The following is a 17,915-nucleotide window of genomic DNA, read 5'->3' on the forward strand; positions in this document are numbered from 1 at the left end:
AATACTGACACTTTAGAAAGTGTTACTGCGACCTCAATTCTGGGCGCTATATTTTAGGGAGCCCTGGAATCCACTAAAATACAGAGAAGAACCACAAAACTGACATAGGCATGTAGAATCTTAGTCATGAGGAAATATTAAACAAGTAAAAGTGTTGGGAAGAGAAAGTATACATGTAAATGTATATACAGTGGGTACGGAAAGATTCAGACCACTTTACATTTTTCACTCTTTGTTTCATTGCAGCCATTTGGTAAATTCCAAAAATTTTATTTTTTCTCATTAATGTACACTCTGCACCCCATCTTGACCGAAAAAACCCCCAGAAATGTAGAAATTTTTGCAAATTTATTAAAAAAGAAAAACTGAAATATCACATGATCATAATTATTCAGACCCTTTGCTCAGACACTCGTATTTAAGTCACATTTCCTTATGATCCTCCTTGAGATGGTTCTACTTTTTCATTGGAGTCCAGCTGTGTTTAATTAAACTGAGAGGGCTTGATTGAAAAGGGCACACACCTGTATATAAAACCTCACAGCTCACAGTGCATGTCAGACCAAATGAGAATCATTAAGTCAAAGGAACTGGCCAAAGAGCTCAGAGACAGAATTTTGGCAAGGCACACATCTGGCCAATGTTACAAAAGAATTTCTGCTGTACTTAAGGTTCCTAAAAGCACAGTGGCCTCCATAGTCCTTAAATGGAAGAAGACCACCAGAAGTCTTCCTAGGCCTGGCCGTCCAGTGATGTTATAATGGCCGAGCACGATAAGTGATGTCATAATGGCCGAGCATTACCATTGATGTCATAATGGCCGAGTGATTGGTTGGGGCTATGTGGGATATTATAGTGAGTGTGGCTGTGCAGAGTGGGCAGGGCTATACACTCAGCATTATATATATATATATGCCGGAGTGGGTATAGTAACTAACTGTGCTTAGTTCTAACAAATTATAATGATTATCCTCCATCCCATAGTCCAGTGCCCATATACCCATCACACATCCTCCATCCGATAGTCCATGGATGGATTACATCTGCACGATTTTCAGGTACAAGCACTATTGGAGATTCTTACCACCAATCGCCCTAACATTCGGAGGCTCTGACTGACGGGATGATGTGGGATATTACGGGTAGTAGTTCAGTGGTTCCAGTGGCTCTGGATGACGGGATGATGTGGGATATTATAATGAGTGTGGCTATGCGGAGTGGGAATAGTAACTAATTATGGTTAGTTATAACAAATTATAATGATTATATCTATATATATAAAGCTGAGTGTATAGCCCTACCCACTCTACATAGCCACACTCACTATAATATCCCACATCATCCCATCAAACAGAGACACTGGACTACTACCCCAAATATCCCACATCATCCGGTCAGCTAGAGCCACTGAATGTTAGGGTGATTGGTGGAAAGAATCTCTAATAGTGCTTGTACCTGAAAATCATTCAGACGTAATCCAGCCATAGTGAAAAATTGCAAATGTTCTCAGTCACTATAGAACCAAAAATGGTGCACGTGACCCTGCGTGCATTGTATAGTAGGGACTGTGAGTTGTGATCTCATAATGGCCGAGCTTCACCAGTGATGTCATAATGACCGAGCATCACCAGTGATGTCATAATTGCAACCTATTATGACATCATCATCACCGTGGCAACCATTATGACATAACAGTCACCATTGCAACCTATTGTGACATCTTTGTCGCCATGGCATCCATTATGACATCATCTTCACCATGGCAACCTTTATGACATCATTGTCGATACACACACACATACACACACACATACACTCATTTTTATATATATAGACTAGCTGAACATCCGGCAATTGCCCTGGCACAGTAACTAATTGTGGTTAGTTATACTGAATTATAATGATTATCCTCCATCCCATAGTCCAGTGCCAATATACCCATAATAGTGATCCAATATACCCATCATATACCCATCCCATAGTCCCGTGCCCATATACCATTATACTGTACATATCCGCCATCCCATAGTCCCATGCCCATATATCCATCATACATATCCTCCATCCCATAGTCCAGTGCCCATATACCCATCACACATCCTCCATCCCATAGTCCCACGCCAATATTCCCATCATACATATCCTCCATCCCATAGTCCCATTCCCATATTCCCATCATACATATCCTCCATCCCAGTCCCGTGCCCATATACCCATCACACATTCTCCCACCCATAGTTCCGTGCCCATATGCCCATTATGACATCATCTTTGCCATGGCATCCTTTCTGACATCATCGCCATGGCAACCTATTATGACTTCATCGCTGCCATGCAACCTATTATGACATCATCGTCGAAACACACACACATACATACACACATACACTTGTTTTTATATACAGTATATAGACTAGCTGAAGAGCCCGGCGCTGCCTGGGCATAGTAACTAACTATGGTTAGTTATAACAAATTATAATGATTATATCTATATATATAAAGCTGAGTCTAGAGCCCGCCCACTCTGCATAGCTACATTCACTATAATATCCCACATCATCCCGTCAGCTAGTGCTACTGGACTACTACCCCTAATACCCCACATCGTTCCGTCACCCAGAGCCACCGGACAACTCCCACCAATATCCCACATCATCCCGTCACAGCCGCTGGACTACTACCCCTAATATCCCATATCATCCTGTCAGCCAGAACCACCGGACTACTACCCCTAATATCCCACATCATCCAATCAGAGCCAACGGACTACTACCCCTAATATCCCACATCATCCCGCCAGCCAGAGCCACCAGACTACTACCCCTAATATCGCACATCATCCCATCAGCCAGAGCCACCGGACTACTACCCCATATACAGTGGGGCAAAAAAGTATTTAGTCAGTCAGCAATAGTGCAAGTTCCACCACTTAAAAAGATGAGAGGCGTCTGTAATTTACATCATAGGTAGACCTCAACTATGGGAGACAAACTGAGAAAAAAAAATCCAGAAAATCACATTGTCTGTTTTTTTTTCATTTTATTTGCATATTATGGTGGAAAATAAGTATTTGGTCAGAAACAAAATTTCATCTCAATACTTTGGTGGTGGAGCTTGCACTATTGCTGACTGACTAAATACTTTTTTGCCCCACTGTATATCCGGCATCATCCCGTCAGCTAGAGCCACCGGACTACTCTCCCTAATATCCTGCATCATCCCGTCAGCCAGAGCCACCGGACTACTACCCCTAATATCCCACATCATCCCCTTAGCCTGTGGTCAGAACCAGAGCGCTGAGTGGAACGGTCCTAACTTCCGTACCAGGGATCCCTTTAATAGAGGCCTGGCGTCAGAACCAGAGTACTAAGTGGATTTGCCCTGACTTCCATACCAATAATCCCTTTTATAGAAGCCTGGGGTGAGAATCAGAGCGCTGAGGGATTTGCCCTGCCTTCTGTACAGGAGATCCCTTTAAGAAAGGCCTGGGGTCAGTACCAAAACGCTGAGTGGATTTACCCTAACTTGCATACCAATGATCCCTTTAAGAGACCCTGGGGTCAGAACCAAAGAGCTGAGTGGAACGGTCCTAACTTCCATACCGGGGATCCCTTTAAGAGAGGCCTGGGGTCAAAACCAAAGCGCTGGATGGATTTTCCCTGACTTCCGTACCAGAGATCCCTTTAAGAGGGAAGATGTGCCTATGGGATGGAAGATGTGTGATTTGTATATGGGCACGGGTGGGTTTTTTTTCATTTCTGTCATGTGCTCTCTGCTCCTGCCTGGGGGGCAGACAATGGCTGGGAGCTTATGTTCTCGGGGATGCTAGATTTCTCCCACCATGTCAGTGTCTACTGATGTGTTGTCACATGGGAAAACTTGCTCATAGCCAATCACAGCTCAGCTTCTTTTAACCAGCTCTGATGAAATGAGAAATGCTTAGTGATTTGTTCCAAGGAAAACTGTTGCTCATAACAACCAATCACAGCTCAGATTCTTTTGAACAGCTCTGGTGAAATGTAAGATGGTTCGTGATTGGTTGGTGATATATATATATATATATATATATACACACACACACACACACACACACACACATACATACATTCAGTTTTATATATAGAGACAGCTATTTCTGACTCCTCTGCACCGCAGTACAAAGCGTAAGATAAGTAACTGGTAACTTGAATTTTTGACAGAATTGCAGTTCCCCAGAATTTACTTTACCTCGGTGCGTATTTAGTTGTTTCGGAAAATCCCATGCAATATTCTGGTCCTCAAATATAGAAATAGAGGCTGGGCTAGGTGTCCTTTCATTTTCTAATGTACTTATAAAATGAAAGACTATTAGTAGTCAACACCTCTTCTTCTATCTGCTCCTACATTACATACAGTGACATGTAAACATTTGGGCACCCCTGGTCAAAATTACTGTTATTGTGAACAGTTAAGCAAGTTGAAAATTAAATGATCTCTAAAAGGATTAAAGTTAAAGATGACAAATTTCCTTTGTTTACGCAAAAAAAATTGTCATCTTTACATTTTAAAAATTGCAAAAAGAAAATAGGCTGATGCAAAAGTATGGACACCCTGCATGGTTAGTACCTATATAGTGAATACTAGAATAGCAGTGTGAACATAAATATAGGTATGAACTACAAAAAGAACCTTATATCCAGGTGGGTCATAGTTGGTTCATAGATATAACTAATATACTGTAGATGTTCACAAATAAAGTGACGGCTACACAGGAATAGTAGTATGTGAAAAATATAATGTCAAGGTGATCGCACAACATTCGGTGGCTCTGGCTGACGGGATGATATGGGGTATAGCACAACGTATCATTATATATATATATATATATATATATACAGATATATATATATATATATATATATACATACATATACTAGCTGAAGAGCCCGGCGTTGCCTTGGCATAGTAGCAAACTGTGGTTAGTTATAACAAATTATAATGATTATATTGCACATAAAAACATTTCACATATATTCAACACTACAGATTTGCAACACAAATTAACTAAACGATTACCCAAGTATTGATAGTATTTTATTTTCAACTAATTCAAGAGCCTTTTGTTAAACAACATGTGTATCTGTGTATCTAACCCTATCCTGTGTGATAATGTCGGCAGAGCTGTGTACCTAATCCTCTCCTGTGTGATACTTTCTGCTGAGCTGTGTATCTAATCCTATCGTGTGTTACTGACTGCTCAGCCGAGTATCTAATCCTATCCTGTGTGACTGCTGAGCCGTTATCTAACCATATCCTGTGTGTTACTGACTGCTCAGCCGTGTATCTAATCCTATCCTGTGTGATACTGACTGCAGAGCCGTGTATCTAATCCTATTCTGTGTGATACTGTCTGCTGAGCCGTGTATCTAATACTATTCTGTGTGATACTGTGTGCTGAGCTGTGTATCTAATCCTATCCTGTGTGATACTGTCTGCTGAGCCGTGCATCTATTCCTATCCTGTGTGATACTGACTGCTGAGCTGTGTATCTTATCCTATCCTGTGTGATACTGACTGCTGGGCTGTGTATCTAATCCTATCCTGTGTGATTCTGACTGCTGCGCCGTGTATCTAATCCTATCCTGTGTGATACTGACTGCTGAGCAGTGTATCTAATGCTATCCTGTGTGATACTGTCTGCTGAGCCGTGCATCTAACCCTATCCTGTGTGATACTGACTGCTGAGCCGTGTACCTAATCCTATCCTGTGTGTTACTGACTGCTCAGCCATGTATCTCATCCTATCCTGTGTGATACTGACTGCTGAGCCGTGTATCTAATCCTATCCTGTGTGATACTCACTGCTGAGCCGTGTATCTAATCCTATTCTGTGTGATACTGTCTGCTGAGCCGTGTATCTAATACTATTCTGTGTTATACTGTGTGCTGAGCTGTGTATGTAATCCTATCCTGTGTGATACTGACTGCTGAGCTGTGTATCTAATCCTATCCTGTGAGATACTGGGCTCCCCCTGCAGTCTGTGTCAGAGGGTGGTCTGTGTTGGCACAGTAATAAATTGTGTTAATTCCAGCTTTACAGAAGGACGATAACACCATAGAAATGCTAAGAATAATAGGCAAAATTGCTTGGTGAATTGGAACACGCGGGGTTAAAATTTCACCTCACAACATAGCCTATGACACTCTCGGGGTCCAGACGTGTGACTGTGCAAAATTTTGTGGCTGTACCTGCGACGGTGCAGATGCCAATCCCGGACATACACACATACATACATACACTTTTTCCCCATTATGTACATAGGGACAAAATTGTTTGGTGAATTGGAACGCGCAGGGTTAAAATTTCGCCTCACAACATAGCCTATGACGCTCTTGGGGTCCAGACGTGTGACTCTGCAAAATTTTGTCGCTGTAGCTGCGACGGTGCAGATGCCAATCCCGGACATACACTCATACATACATAAAGGTTGTGCAACCAAGTACATTCATATGATAAAGTTTGGGCACCCCTATTAATGTTAACCTTTTTTCTTTATAACAGTTTTGGTTTTTGCAACAGCTATTTCAGTTTCATATATCTAATAACTGATGGACTCAGTTATATTTCTGGATTCAAATGAGGTTTATTGTACTAACAGAAAATGTGCAATCTGCATTTAAACAAAATTTGACCAGTGCAAAAGTATGGGCACCTCAACATAAAAGTGACATTAATATTTCGTAGATCCTCCTTTTGCAAAAATAATAATATTGATAATACCAAAGAATGTGTTTGCAATCATTTTCAGGAAGAAACTGAGTACTATCTGACAGAATTGCAGGGGTGTCAATACTTTTGGCCACAACTGTACATACACACACACAGAGTTTTATATATTAGATATATATACATATATTAAATTAAATTAATCCATAGATCCATTACCTGTGGCTGTGATAGAGAGGATGTGAGGTTCATACATCGCACCTCGACACACGTTTCACTGCCTCTGCAGTTTCATCAGGAGGTCCACAGGACTTGTTTACAAAATGCACCAGGCTTGTTTAGATGTTCTTTTGCATGCTTCTGATGCTGAATTTTATGGTGAGGATGCAGGAGAGGTTTTCTTCTGAAGACTCTTCCATGAAGCCATATTTGTGCAGGAGTCTCTGAACAGTAGAACAATGTACCACAACTCCAGAGTCTGCTAAATCTTTCTGAAGGTCTTTTGAAGTCAAGCAGGGGTTCTATTTTGCCTCTCTAGCAATCCTGAAATTTTGCTTAGTCTTCCAGACCTTATCTTGACCTCCACTATTCCTGTTAACTGCCATTTCTTAATTAGATTTCAAACAGAGGAAAGGGCAACTTGAAAACGCTTTGCTATCTTCTTATAACCTTCTCCTTCTTTGTGGGCCTCCACCATTTTCATTTTCAGAGTGTTAGGCAGCTGCTTAGAAGAACCCATGGCTGCTGTTTTTTGGCACAAGATTAGAGGAGGCTGGATTTTTATAAAACTGGGAAATTTGCATCACCTGGCCTTTCCTAAAGGTGATAGTGAACAAGCCATAACCCTAACAAGCTAATATCTGGCAACTGCCGTAACCAGAAGCAGCTGATCAGCAGGAGTGCTGTGTTATGAGTTTCACCCTGGGAAGACACAGGGGTGAGTGGGTGCTCTCATCCGCTGGCCTGTCTGTCTTTAGAAAGTCTGCATGGACCAGGGCTCATAACACTGAACGCCGGCCCTCTCTCCCCGTGGGCAGAACACTACTTTGATAACACAGGGTGAGGGTAAAAGAGTGTGGCAATAATTTATTGAACCACAAACACACAATAGCATACATAACCTTCCCAGCAAATACAAAAGATGGTGCAAATTATGTCCGCTGACTTACCGGGATAATAGCTGCTTCCAGTGTCGCATACCCTACCAGTGGCTCCCCGCTTTTGGCGGGCCCACACAGCGAGGAGGTAACAACAAGCTTAGGAAGCTAACCGAGAGCAGTGAGGTATGTGGCCAGTTGAACCGATTGTCCCAACCTGGATTCTTTAAGACATCTCTGGGGTTTTAGTGATGGTCAATGAAGCAGTCCTGTGTTCCTCAAGCTGGGGCCGTAGATCCCTATACTGAGATCCTGAAGAGTCACCCCCAGGCCTGGATTGGTAATATGCCCAACTGGGCATTTTCCCGCTGGGCCACTGTCATGTGGGCTGCGGGCGGCAGTGCCCGCTCATCTGGCCGCTTGCCAGCTGATGCGGCCACTGGCCGGACTGTTGTTCCTGTTGTCCTCTGCGCGCACTGCAGGGAGATAAGCTGCCACGCACCGCATCCTTGCCCTAGCTTGAGACCCCCCTCAGCCACTCACAGCGTTGCTTGCTTGCTCTCTTCTCTGTACACAGGACCTGTGATGAGGTCACAGGAGGGGAGGAGTCAGGGGTCACACGATCAGGAGCCTTTGTCCAGACACCTGATCATGTGACCCCTGACTCGGCCCCTCCTGTGACCTCATCACAGGTCCTGTGCGCACAGCCCTGCCTCTTGGTGTTTGCCGGACTCTTCTGTGCTGGTTGTCATGGTGCTGGATGAGGTAAGTATGTGTGGGGTCAGTAGGGGTTTACAGGGTAGATGTAGCAGAGCCGTGTGTGTACGAGGTGTACGGAGCGGAGCCGTGTGTGTACGAGGTGTACAGAGCGGAGCCGTGTGTGTACGAGGTGTACGGAGCGGAGCCGTGTGTGTACGAGGTGTACGGAGCGGAGCCGCGTGTGTACGGGGTGTACGGAGCGGAGCTGGATGTGTACGAGGTGTGCGGAGAAGAGCCGTGTGTGTACGAGGTGTACAGAACGGAGCCGCGTGTACGAGGTGTATGGAGAGGAGCCGCGTGTGTACGAGGTGAGCGGAGCCCTGTGTGTACGAGGTGTACGCAGCGGAGCCGTGTGTGTACGGAGAGGAGCCGCGCGTGTACGAGGTGTACACGGTGGAGCCCCGAGGAGCATTTTAAAACTCACACATGACGTTCCACCGGAAGTGATGTGCTGGAAGCTGACCGGAAATGAGATAATTTCATGAGGAGATTGTGACGGAACTAGGAATGCTTCAGTTCCTTCACCATGTCCTCCTCCGACAGCGCAGACAGCAGGATCGCCTTGGAATCGGGGATGCCGGCCATGTGAGCGGATCATGATATGTCCTGCATCGGGAGGCCCAGGTGGGCACTACAATGGGAGCCGGGCTGCTATAGTATCTTTATAGAATCTTTCTTTATTTCTTTCTCTCTTTTTCTTTCTTTCTCTGTTCTTTCTTTCTCATTCTCTGTTCTGTCTTTCCTTCATTTTCTTTCTCTCTCTCTGTTCTTTCTTTCTCTCTCTAATCTTTCTTTTTTCTTTCTCTCTCTCTCTGTTCTTTCTTTCCCCTCTTTCTTTCTTTTTCTTTCCTCTTTTTCTTTCTCTCTTTTCTCTCTTTTTTTCTTTACTTCTTTCTTTCTCTCTCTGTTCTTTCTCTGTCTCTCTCTGTTCTTTCTTACTTTCCCCTCTTTCTTTCTCTCTCTATTCTTTCTTTCTCTCTCGCTCTCCTTTCTTTCTCTCTCTGTTTTCTTTTTTCTCTCTCTCTCTGTTTTCTCTCTTCCTTAGTGCCAGTCAGTGTGCCCATAATGTCAGCCACTGTGCCCTCAGTACCAGTCAGTGTGATCAGCAGTGCTAAATGGGTGCGGATGGACATGGGTGTGACTAGTTGCGAAATGGATGTGGCCGGGGCATGGCCTAAAATTTGCAGCGGCGCCGCTGTCTTTCTCCCTCTTTCCTTTCTTCAAAAGTTGGGAGGTATGATAGGGGCGGCTGTGACCAGGGGGTCTGGTTGCCCAATGGATAGCAGTTCTGCCAGGAATTCTGTCACCGTGCGTACAAAAGGGGACAGAGCTTTGGGAGGAGTAATGTACCTAAAAGCAATAAATAGGACTGAGCTGAAATACTGGGCACAGCTGTGACTACTTGTTATATAGTCGTGTTAATCTCCTGTCACTTCTTGTAACCTACAATTGTACAAAGATATTATATAGTCACCATGTGACTAGTGGGCCTGTGTAACTTCAAATGCCAGGGCTGAATTTTAGTCCCAGTCCGGCCCTGGTCACCCCGACCAGAAGGAAAAGTCTCTTTATATAGTGCACAACTGGCCTTCAACCAACATCCAGAGGTCAGAGACAGATGTGAATGAGGCCAACCTGCATTGTTTGATAATGTAATCTATTTGCATAGTTTTTCCTCCTGTTTGGGAATGCCAACAAACTGTCTAGCATGGACATTATATTTAATCAACATTTCAGCAAACACCATTGTTCAGTGGCCATGCATTACTGTTTTACAAAGATAACAGAAAATAAATTGTAGGAGATAATATTAGAGGTAAATTTTTGTCATACAAAAATAGTCAATACTTCAGACAACAATTTCTGGGCCTACACAATTTTACGTCTGGCATAATTAAGAAGAAATGCTGTGTCCTCACATAAGCAATGAATTTAAAAGAACTGGAGAACCCCTTTAACTCTCATTCACTAACAGTCACTGCTCAATTTTTGGCTGATAATGCATCTACCCCATTATTGGGATCAATAGTAGTAGACCTGCATTAGGCAATTTTTAAGGATCTGTAATATAATTAATTTTACTTGACTAAATATATCCTGTAGATTTATAAACAATGAATTAAGTGGCAGTGCACAAGCTTCACGGTCTCTTCATCCAGAAGGGGCTCTGCAAATCTTTATTTTAGGGATCTGTTGGATCCCACTGGTTGGACCCCTAGTTATCATCTATCCTATGGATAGTTCATAACGTTCAAACTCAGTACAAACCTTATAGCATAATCGTCTAGGCTAAAAAAAAGGTTCATAATGGATAGATGGCTACAACAAGATCATGGTAATTGCGAGGTATCTGATAGAAGTTATCACAAAATGATATTTGTGAGAAGCATTTTCTATAAAATAAAAAACCAAATGACCACCACAGTAAGTCCTGTAATTAATAAAGATGGGAAGATTTTGAAAATCCTGCTGTTTCTAAACTAAAATCCAGCTTTCACTTAGTGTGCTTTTGCTTTCAAAGGCACATTGACCAGCCCGTTATATTTCAAAGGTCATTAAAACATGAGTGTAAGTCTTCTCTTCCCTTCCAGAACTGGGGTTGAAACAAGCAACTCCCCTTGTTTTGCACCTGCTGACATAAATCTCTTTCCATTTTCCTGTTGTTCATTCCTTTCACCATTTCCTATGGTGAAGAGTTCAATTACAAAAGCAAATGGCTTGCTCATTGAGTTTACAGCTTATAGGGAAGTTCCTCCTTCTGCACATAGTAGATTTGGTTGTTTGCTTATATCAAAGATAATTTACCCTTAAAATCAAAAAGTTTGGAAGGAAAATTTCTAATATTCCAAGGTCGTGAAGTCAGGGGCAAGAACACTATTGGTACAATCTGTGCAGCCACCTAGGGGTCCAAGAGGTAAAGGGGCACTTCCACTCCCAAAGGAGGTGGAATTGTGCAATATAATGAGCTCAGGGGCCCTTATCTGTCTGTGTCCACCAGTGTGTGAAGTGAAGGCCTAACACTTGAATTTTATGATTAGTGGAAATCTAACCTTTATATCTCCTAGTGAACATGGGAGGTTAGAGGGTGTTGCCATACTGGCATAGTGATGTGTCCCATTCTAATTTTTAGCTACACAGTGGCCACACAGCAGTGTACAGACCTGGAACTGGCTTCAAGTCAATTTGTTTTTAACCACCTTCAGCTGAATTTCAAGCCATGGCACTTGATGGATGAACGCTCTGTAGGAAGATCCATCTTGTGCAAGTCTAGATAGGTCCACCATGGTCTTCTCCACCATTATCTTGATAGTGTTAAGCCATCGGGTTGCTGGTCTTCCTCTTTGCCTTTTTATTTATATTCTTCTGTCCATGATGTCCTTCTCCAGTGATTGCTCTCTTCGTATCATGTGTCCAAAGTAGGCAAGTCATAGCTTGATCAATATCGATCCTTTTAAGAGCAACGCCTAACCATAAGAAGCCAAACCCAAAACTCCATTTTCGCTTGCAGACATGTTTCAGGATGGGGAAGTAGTGTGGTTGTGCCAATCATGAGTGTAAAAGCAGGCAAACTGGTTTGGCTGGGTGAGAGGTTTCTGACAGGGGATCTAAGGGGTAAAGGTTCTATGTGGATATCGCCAACTGCAAACAGTGATCCTGAAAACCTCTGGTGTAACTTTTCTTGAGCCTAAATGCATGATCTCTATCATGGTCTCCCTTCCACCGCATAGTGTTTATAATTTGGCTGTCTGAGCAAGTTTAGGTGAATGAGTCATTGCAAATGGCTCAGAGCAATTCTGTCTGCAGATATTTATTTTTTTCCTTAGTTTTCCTCCTGCTTTTACTTTCCAGATCATTTTGGCATTCTTGTTCTTTCATACTGTACAACCAACATCTGTGACCTTTCCTTCACCTTTCCAAGGGAACACGCACATAAAGGAGAAGGAGGTCTAGGTGATTAATGGACTCCATGTGTTACATTCTGTATTTCCACATCTCCTGTTGGATCAGTCTTTCATACAATTAAGTTCAACCCTTCCATTAACGTTTACTTCCACATTTACATTACATACCAACTAAATCATTCATAGCGGTAATTATGCAGGACCTGGATTGGTGGACATCAAGCTGCGGGTATTATTCCGTGCTTTAAGACTTGCAATACTCTCCAGAGGACTTTCAACTCAAGACGTTGCAGATTATAAGTTATCTAGTTTGGATTAGCCATTAAGTCCATTATGTTGAACATGATAATTGCAGTATGGGTCTCCCCCCAGAATAATAACACATAATCACCTAATGATCTTTAGGTATTTTCAATGCAGGAATGTAAAGAAATCTCCGAATATGTTTTCAGTTTTTGAATAAAAATTAAAGTGGCAGTAATATTCATCTGATTACTTTCTAAGTTCATCAAGTCTCTTTTTTAAGGAGATACCGTATAAATAATTCCTTTAATGAGCAATATGAGACCTCTCGGAAAAGCGTGGCTCAGGTCAATTGACATCAATAAAATAATTTGGTTTGTACTGTTAAGTAGCTTAGATTACATTCTAGGTTAGCTATCTGTGTTTGAAGCAGAAGAGCACAACCTATGTGCCAGGGGCCACATACAATATCATTCTGTGTGGCCCCAGCCCAGTATTTGGGATGCCTCACTGCTCAGTACTCTGGTGAAGAAGAGATGGCTGTGCATGAATGTGGCTTACTCTATTGTACTGTAGTTTTTAACGTATTGGTCAACTATTAAGGATGCCCTTCCCCCTCTGTGCTCATTCCACGCCATTTAAATGTGCATTTGGATGCCATAGCTCCATCTGATGACAGTCCATCTCAACATCATGCACAAGTAATTTTCTGGCAGTCTTGAAGGTCTCCTGTTTTTCTGGCACGGACCCAAAAGAGTTGACAAGCATGGTTTTTGAGGGATGTGAAACATTTGCCTGTTTCTATCTCTCATAACTACAATCGAGTACCCCTAAAAGTAACATTTCAAGCTACATTGTCTATATTTTTAGGAAAGAGGACTATGTACCAACAGATAATTCATTACATACTTGCCAGTTTTTAGGGATACCCTTCATGAAGGACATTGGCACCAAAGTACAAAGTGCAGTACTCAAAATGTCCTCCCTTAGCTATGCCGCTTTTTCCATGTCTCTATTATGCCTTCTTGGTGTGTATTTGGATACCGCATCTCCATCTGTTGACAGATCATCCTTCAGCGTCACACATAAGAAAAACTCCAAAAGGACTGAGGTTTTGAAAGCCTTTAGTGGCACCTTTGAGGATTACCAACTCTTTTCGCAGTCCTGTAGGCAACCCCTTTTTCTGAGAGCCTCTCAATGGAGTACCCAAAAATCCAGCAGTTCAAACTACATTGACTGACACTTTTTTTTTTTTTTTTTAGAAAAAGAACTAGATAACAGCAGATAACTTATTAAATACTTGCCTACTTTTAGAGATGACTTTTCAGGAGGCCATTGATGCCAGAGCACAAAGCACTCATCTTAGTTATGCCTGTTTTCAGGCCACTCTAAATGAGCATTTAGATGATCGGGCTCCATCTGGTGCATCACACAGAAGAATCCATCCAGAAGAGCTGCTTTCCTGGAAATTTTGAAAGGCTTTAGCAAAAGCTCTTCTGACTACCTGGAAGGTCTCACCTTTTTGAGAGATTTTCTCAGACATTCTAAAAAATATGGAGACCATTATCATTCTCTTCAGTGGCTGATGTTCCAGATTTTCTTTAAAATAACACAAAAAAATCAAAGTGAAACTCTAGAAATAAAACTAAAACCGATCCATGGTTTTAATTTTACAAAATTTACTGTACTGATTCTACAGTTCTCAAAGTGGCTCCGTTGTGTTCACTGACTGAGGACTGCCATACAGGTTTGAGCAACAAGTTGTCAATTTCTCCCCTTTGTACATCATAGATTTGCAGACCTGTTCAATTAATGTGATCACAGTGTAGAGGGAAGAATATAGGTAGTAGTGTGTATCATCTAGTAGGAGGTGATAGTTTAATGACCTTCTAGCTGTTGAGTATGTGGTTTGTGCAGGTGTCTCCAGCTCTGCAGGTTGATGAAAGCCTTTTCTACAAAATGGAAATATTATATTTCCAACTTTTTATGATAAAAACACATCAAAAAGCTAAAAGAAGGATGAAGAATTTACAAAGAAAGAACTTGAAACCAACCGAAAAGTAATGTCATCTTAATTTTCCTTCCATGCACCCTTCATGCAGCGTGTTTACAGAATAGAGGGGGCTCTATAACAAAATATGCCTCCATTATGATGAAGTTTTCCACTAAAGGCAAGAGTTTGTTTCCTCCACCACGCACTTCTCAGTCATGACCCTTTGAGAATTTTCTCGCTTTCTTTCTAACAATGCATTTTCTACAAAGAGGAGAGTCCTGCACAAGTGTTTGCCAGCTAGTATCAAGGGTGACGGTGCCAAACAAAGCCAGAACCGTTTTTATATGGGTGTTCAGCCATCTGCATAGTCTACATCTGATTTGTATTTCAATCTGATTTTCCACCTAGTGATAATCTACCAATTTCATATAATGACCGTTATTACTAGGGAATGGACTTGCATCTAATAAATACATTGATGAGGAGTAAGTGTATGCAATTGTTTCTGTTCCTTAGTTGATTACACTGCCTTTTCCTTCTTCTTACGTCTATAGATTTGCTAATCTGTTTTAGTTTTAGGTGTTGTATAAAATCAATTTAATTTTTTTTACGGCATTATTTTATGGGTTTTGAACAAACCAGGTTCATACATTACAGTAGATCTCAATGCTAGTACAATGGACTCACATGGGGTTTGATTTGCACAAGGACACCAAATCTGAAGTAATTAATAGTGTTTTGGAATGGTTCTCCTAAAGTGCAGTAGACAACCTGATTCAGCTGTTTAACCACAGGAGATCCCGGAGGAGACACATTTAGTCAATAACATGTCATAAGCTTTTAGAAACACATGACTGCTTATTATTTAGGAATTGGAAATATTATTTGAAGCCCATTGGGTCTGAAATTGTGTTAACTAATATATAAACTTAGCTAAACTTAGCTAACTATAATATTGGTAGCAGCTAAATATCCTATATGGCAGACCTCTCATAGAAAGAGTCTTGGACTGGCCAACAAGAGAACAGGTGAATTCCCCAGTGGGCCTCTGTGCAAACGCTTATATCCGCTTATATAAAAAGTAGTTGGCATAAGACACTTGACAAAGGCAGCATCTCAACATTAATTTAACAAACTACCCAGTTTATTATTTAGAAGCAGAGGTAAAATTTTCATTGAGAGTAATGTAATATTTGGATTTAGCTGAACAGTGGGCCTCCAGAGCCAATGTTGCTTGTGGGCATTTGTCACCCCAGTCAAATTATGCTTTATGGCAGTGATTGCACCGATGAAAGTGGAGAACTCAAATTCCCCGTTCTTAGAGTGATATGAATCTTTACATAACCCCTCAAGCAGAAGAACTGCAATATTAGTTAGCAATGAAAATTAGAAAAATAAAAAAGCCTTTTGGTCCCCTTACACGTTAGACTAATGTCGATATCAATGGATATGGCCGACACTAAAGTTAATGGGGGTGCTGACCAACTGAATGTCGGGGAGAGGTCAATGGGACATTTCTGATTTCAGAATGCTGATTATTTTGTTCTCCAAAAGCAAAGCCACCAGAAGATTTCTATTGGTGGCTTTCTCATGGAGAACACAAGAGCACTCAGTCGAACGAGCACTCATGTGTGCGGGAGAGAAGGCTGAGACGGCCGTCAGGCGAACAATCAGCTGAAGCATTGTTCAGCCAGCAGTCCTCTAATATGTGTGGCCGACTTTATGGTCACTCTAATCTTCTTTATTACAAGGGACAGAAAAACCAAGAGTGCTTACCTTTTCTGGCCAGGAATCAAGACCTATCACAACATGAAGGAAAATTCTCATCTATGTGCACATGGCTGAGTCCCAAAAGAGAGCAGACACTGTTTGCCCATCTTCCATTTTACATAAACTGTATACAATTATATACACTGGCAAAGGATGACACAATAGATTAACATCCACACAATGACATGTATGTAACTTTGTTTTTGCACTTTGTACAGGAGGAAAGAGAAGATGGCTATGAAAGGCTGCCTGAGTGTGACAAAATATTTCCTATTTGTCTTCAACCTATTTTTCTTTGTGAGTACTATGCGGATTTCATTTTTTACATTTCCATAATACAGTTTAAAAATATATTATTTTATGGATTATTATAGTCTGTAATTCTTGAGTGCCGTAATAACCTCTCGTGTTTTCTGGGTTATATTAAATCTTAAGTCTATTAATGAATACAGCAAATTTTGTAGCATTTTGTCATATTCCTGAACTATCAAGTCCCTATATAAACAACTAAAGCCCCTATTCATCCAGCAGTTTATGCTACAAATTAGTAAAGTAAAACTGCTTGAAATGTGGCAAAAATTTTCACGCAACTCAAAATTGCATGAAAATTTTCAATTTTTTGGAATTTTTACGCCCAATGCTTCTTAATGAATTTGACACATTTTTCTTCAGTTCACGCTTCATTGAGACTGGTGTGCAAAAACCCAGTCTTAATGAATTGGGGTCTAACTTTTTTTTATTAATAATACAAAACCATGTTTTGGGTTATAATCTTGAACTAAATAAAAAATGCTCTTTATTTTTGCCATTTACCTTTTTTGCGCCTTTTTAAAGCAAAAACTTGCATGTTCTGCTACAATCTTACATAACATTGTAAAAAAAACAGAAAACAATTGTTGAACTGCATATTTTTGCAATTTCACCGCACTTGGAATTATATTCTCATTTTCCAGTACATGATATGGTAAAACCAATGGTGTAGTGCAAAAGTACAAATCATTCCACAGACAACAAGTCCTCACATGGCCATATTGACTGAAAAAAAAGTTATGGCGCTGGGAAGAAGGGGAGGAAATATGAAAACGCAAAAACAGAAAATCGAACAAGCGCCTAAGAGAAAATGGGGCCAACATCTAGCTCCAAAACATGAGTTCATTATGATGAAGGGCCCATATCTTGCTTTTGCACAGGGGCCCTCTTCTGTCTGTGTCCGCTAGTGCTCCTAGTCATTGATTCCTTTGGTCCTCTTACAATCTCTTCCTCGCATAGTGGTTGTTGAATACAATTCACTCTATTTATGCTTTTTTCATTGCCAGTCTTTTTATGCCTCAATTTTATCTATTATTGGATTCAATATCAAATTCTTACACGTTTTTACAGCTTTTCTCATACGCATCTAGAACTGACCAGGCACGGGGCCTGAAACAACTGATGAGCAATATGGG

At 41.4% G+C, this 17,915-nt stretch overlaps 1 protein-coding gene across 1 annotated transcript in view; it reads left to right on the top strand.

Annotated features, from left to right (window-relative positions):
* Positions 1 to 17,915, top strand: part of CD37 (CD37 molecule) — a 124,808-nt gene that overhangs the window by 47,990 nt on the left and 58,903 nt on the right. Inside the window, exon 2 of the mRNA XM_073571069.1 lies at positions 16,689 to 16,767. Within this exon, the coding sequence (XP_073427170.1) occupies positions 16,702 to 16,767 (66 nt within the window). The 5' untranslated portion in view covers positions 16,689 to 16,701. The remainder of the gene's footprint in view (positions 1 to 16,688; positions 16,768 to 17,915) is intronic.

Source organism: Dendrobates tinctorius, unplaced genomic scaffold, assembly GCF_039654945.1.
Source record: "Dendrobates tinctorius isolate UK_male_01 unplaced genomic scaffold, ASM3965494v1 ptg000028l, whole genome shotgun sequence".
Taxonomy (NCBI): Eukaryota; Metazoa; Chordata; class Amphibia; order Anura; family Dendrobatidae; genus Dendrobates; species Dendrobates tinctorius.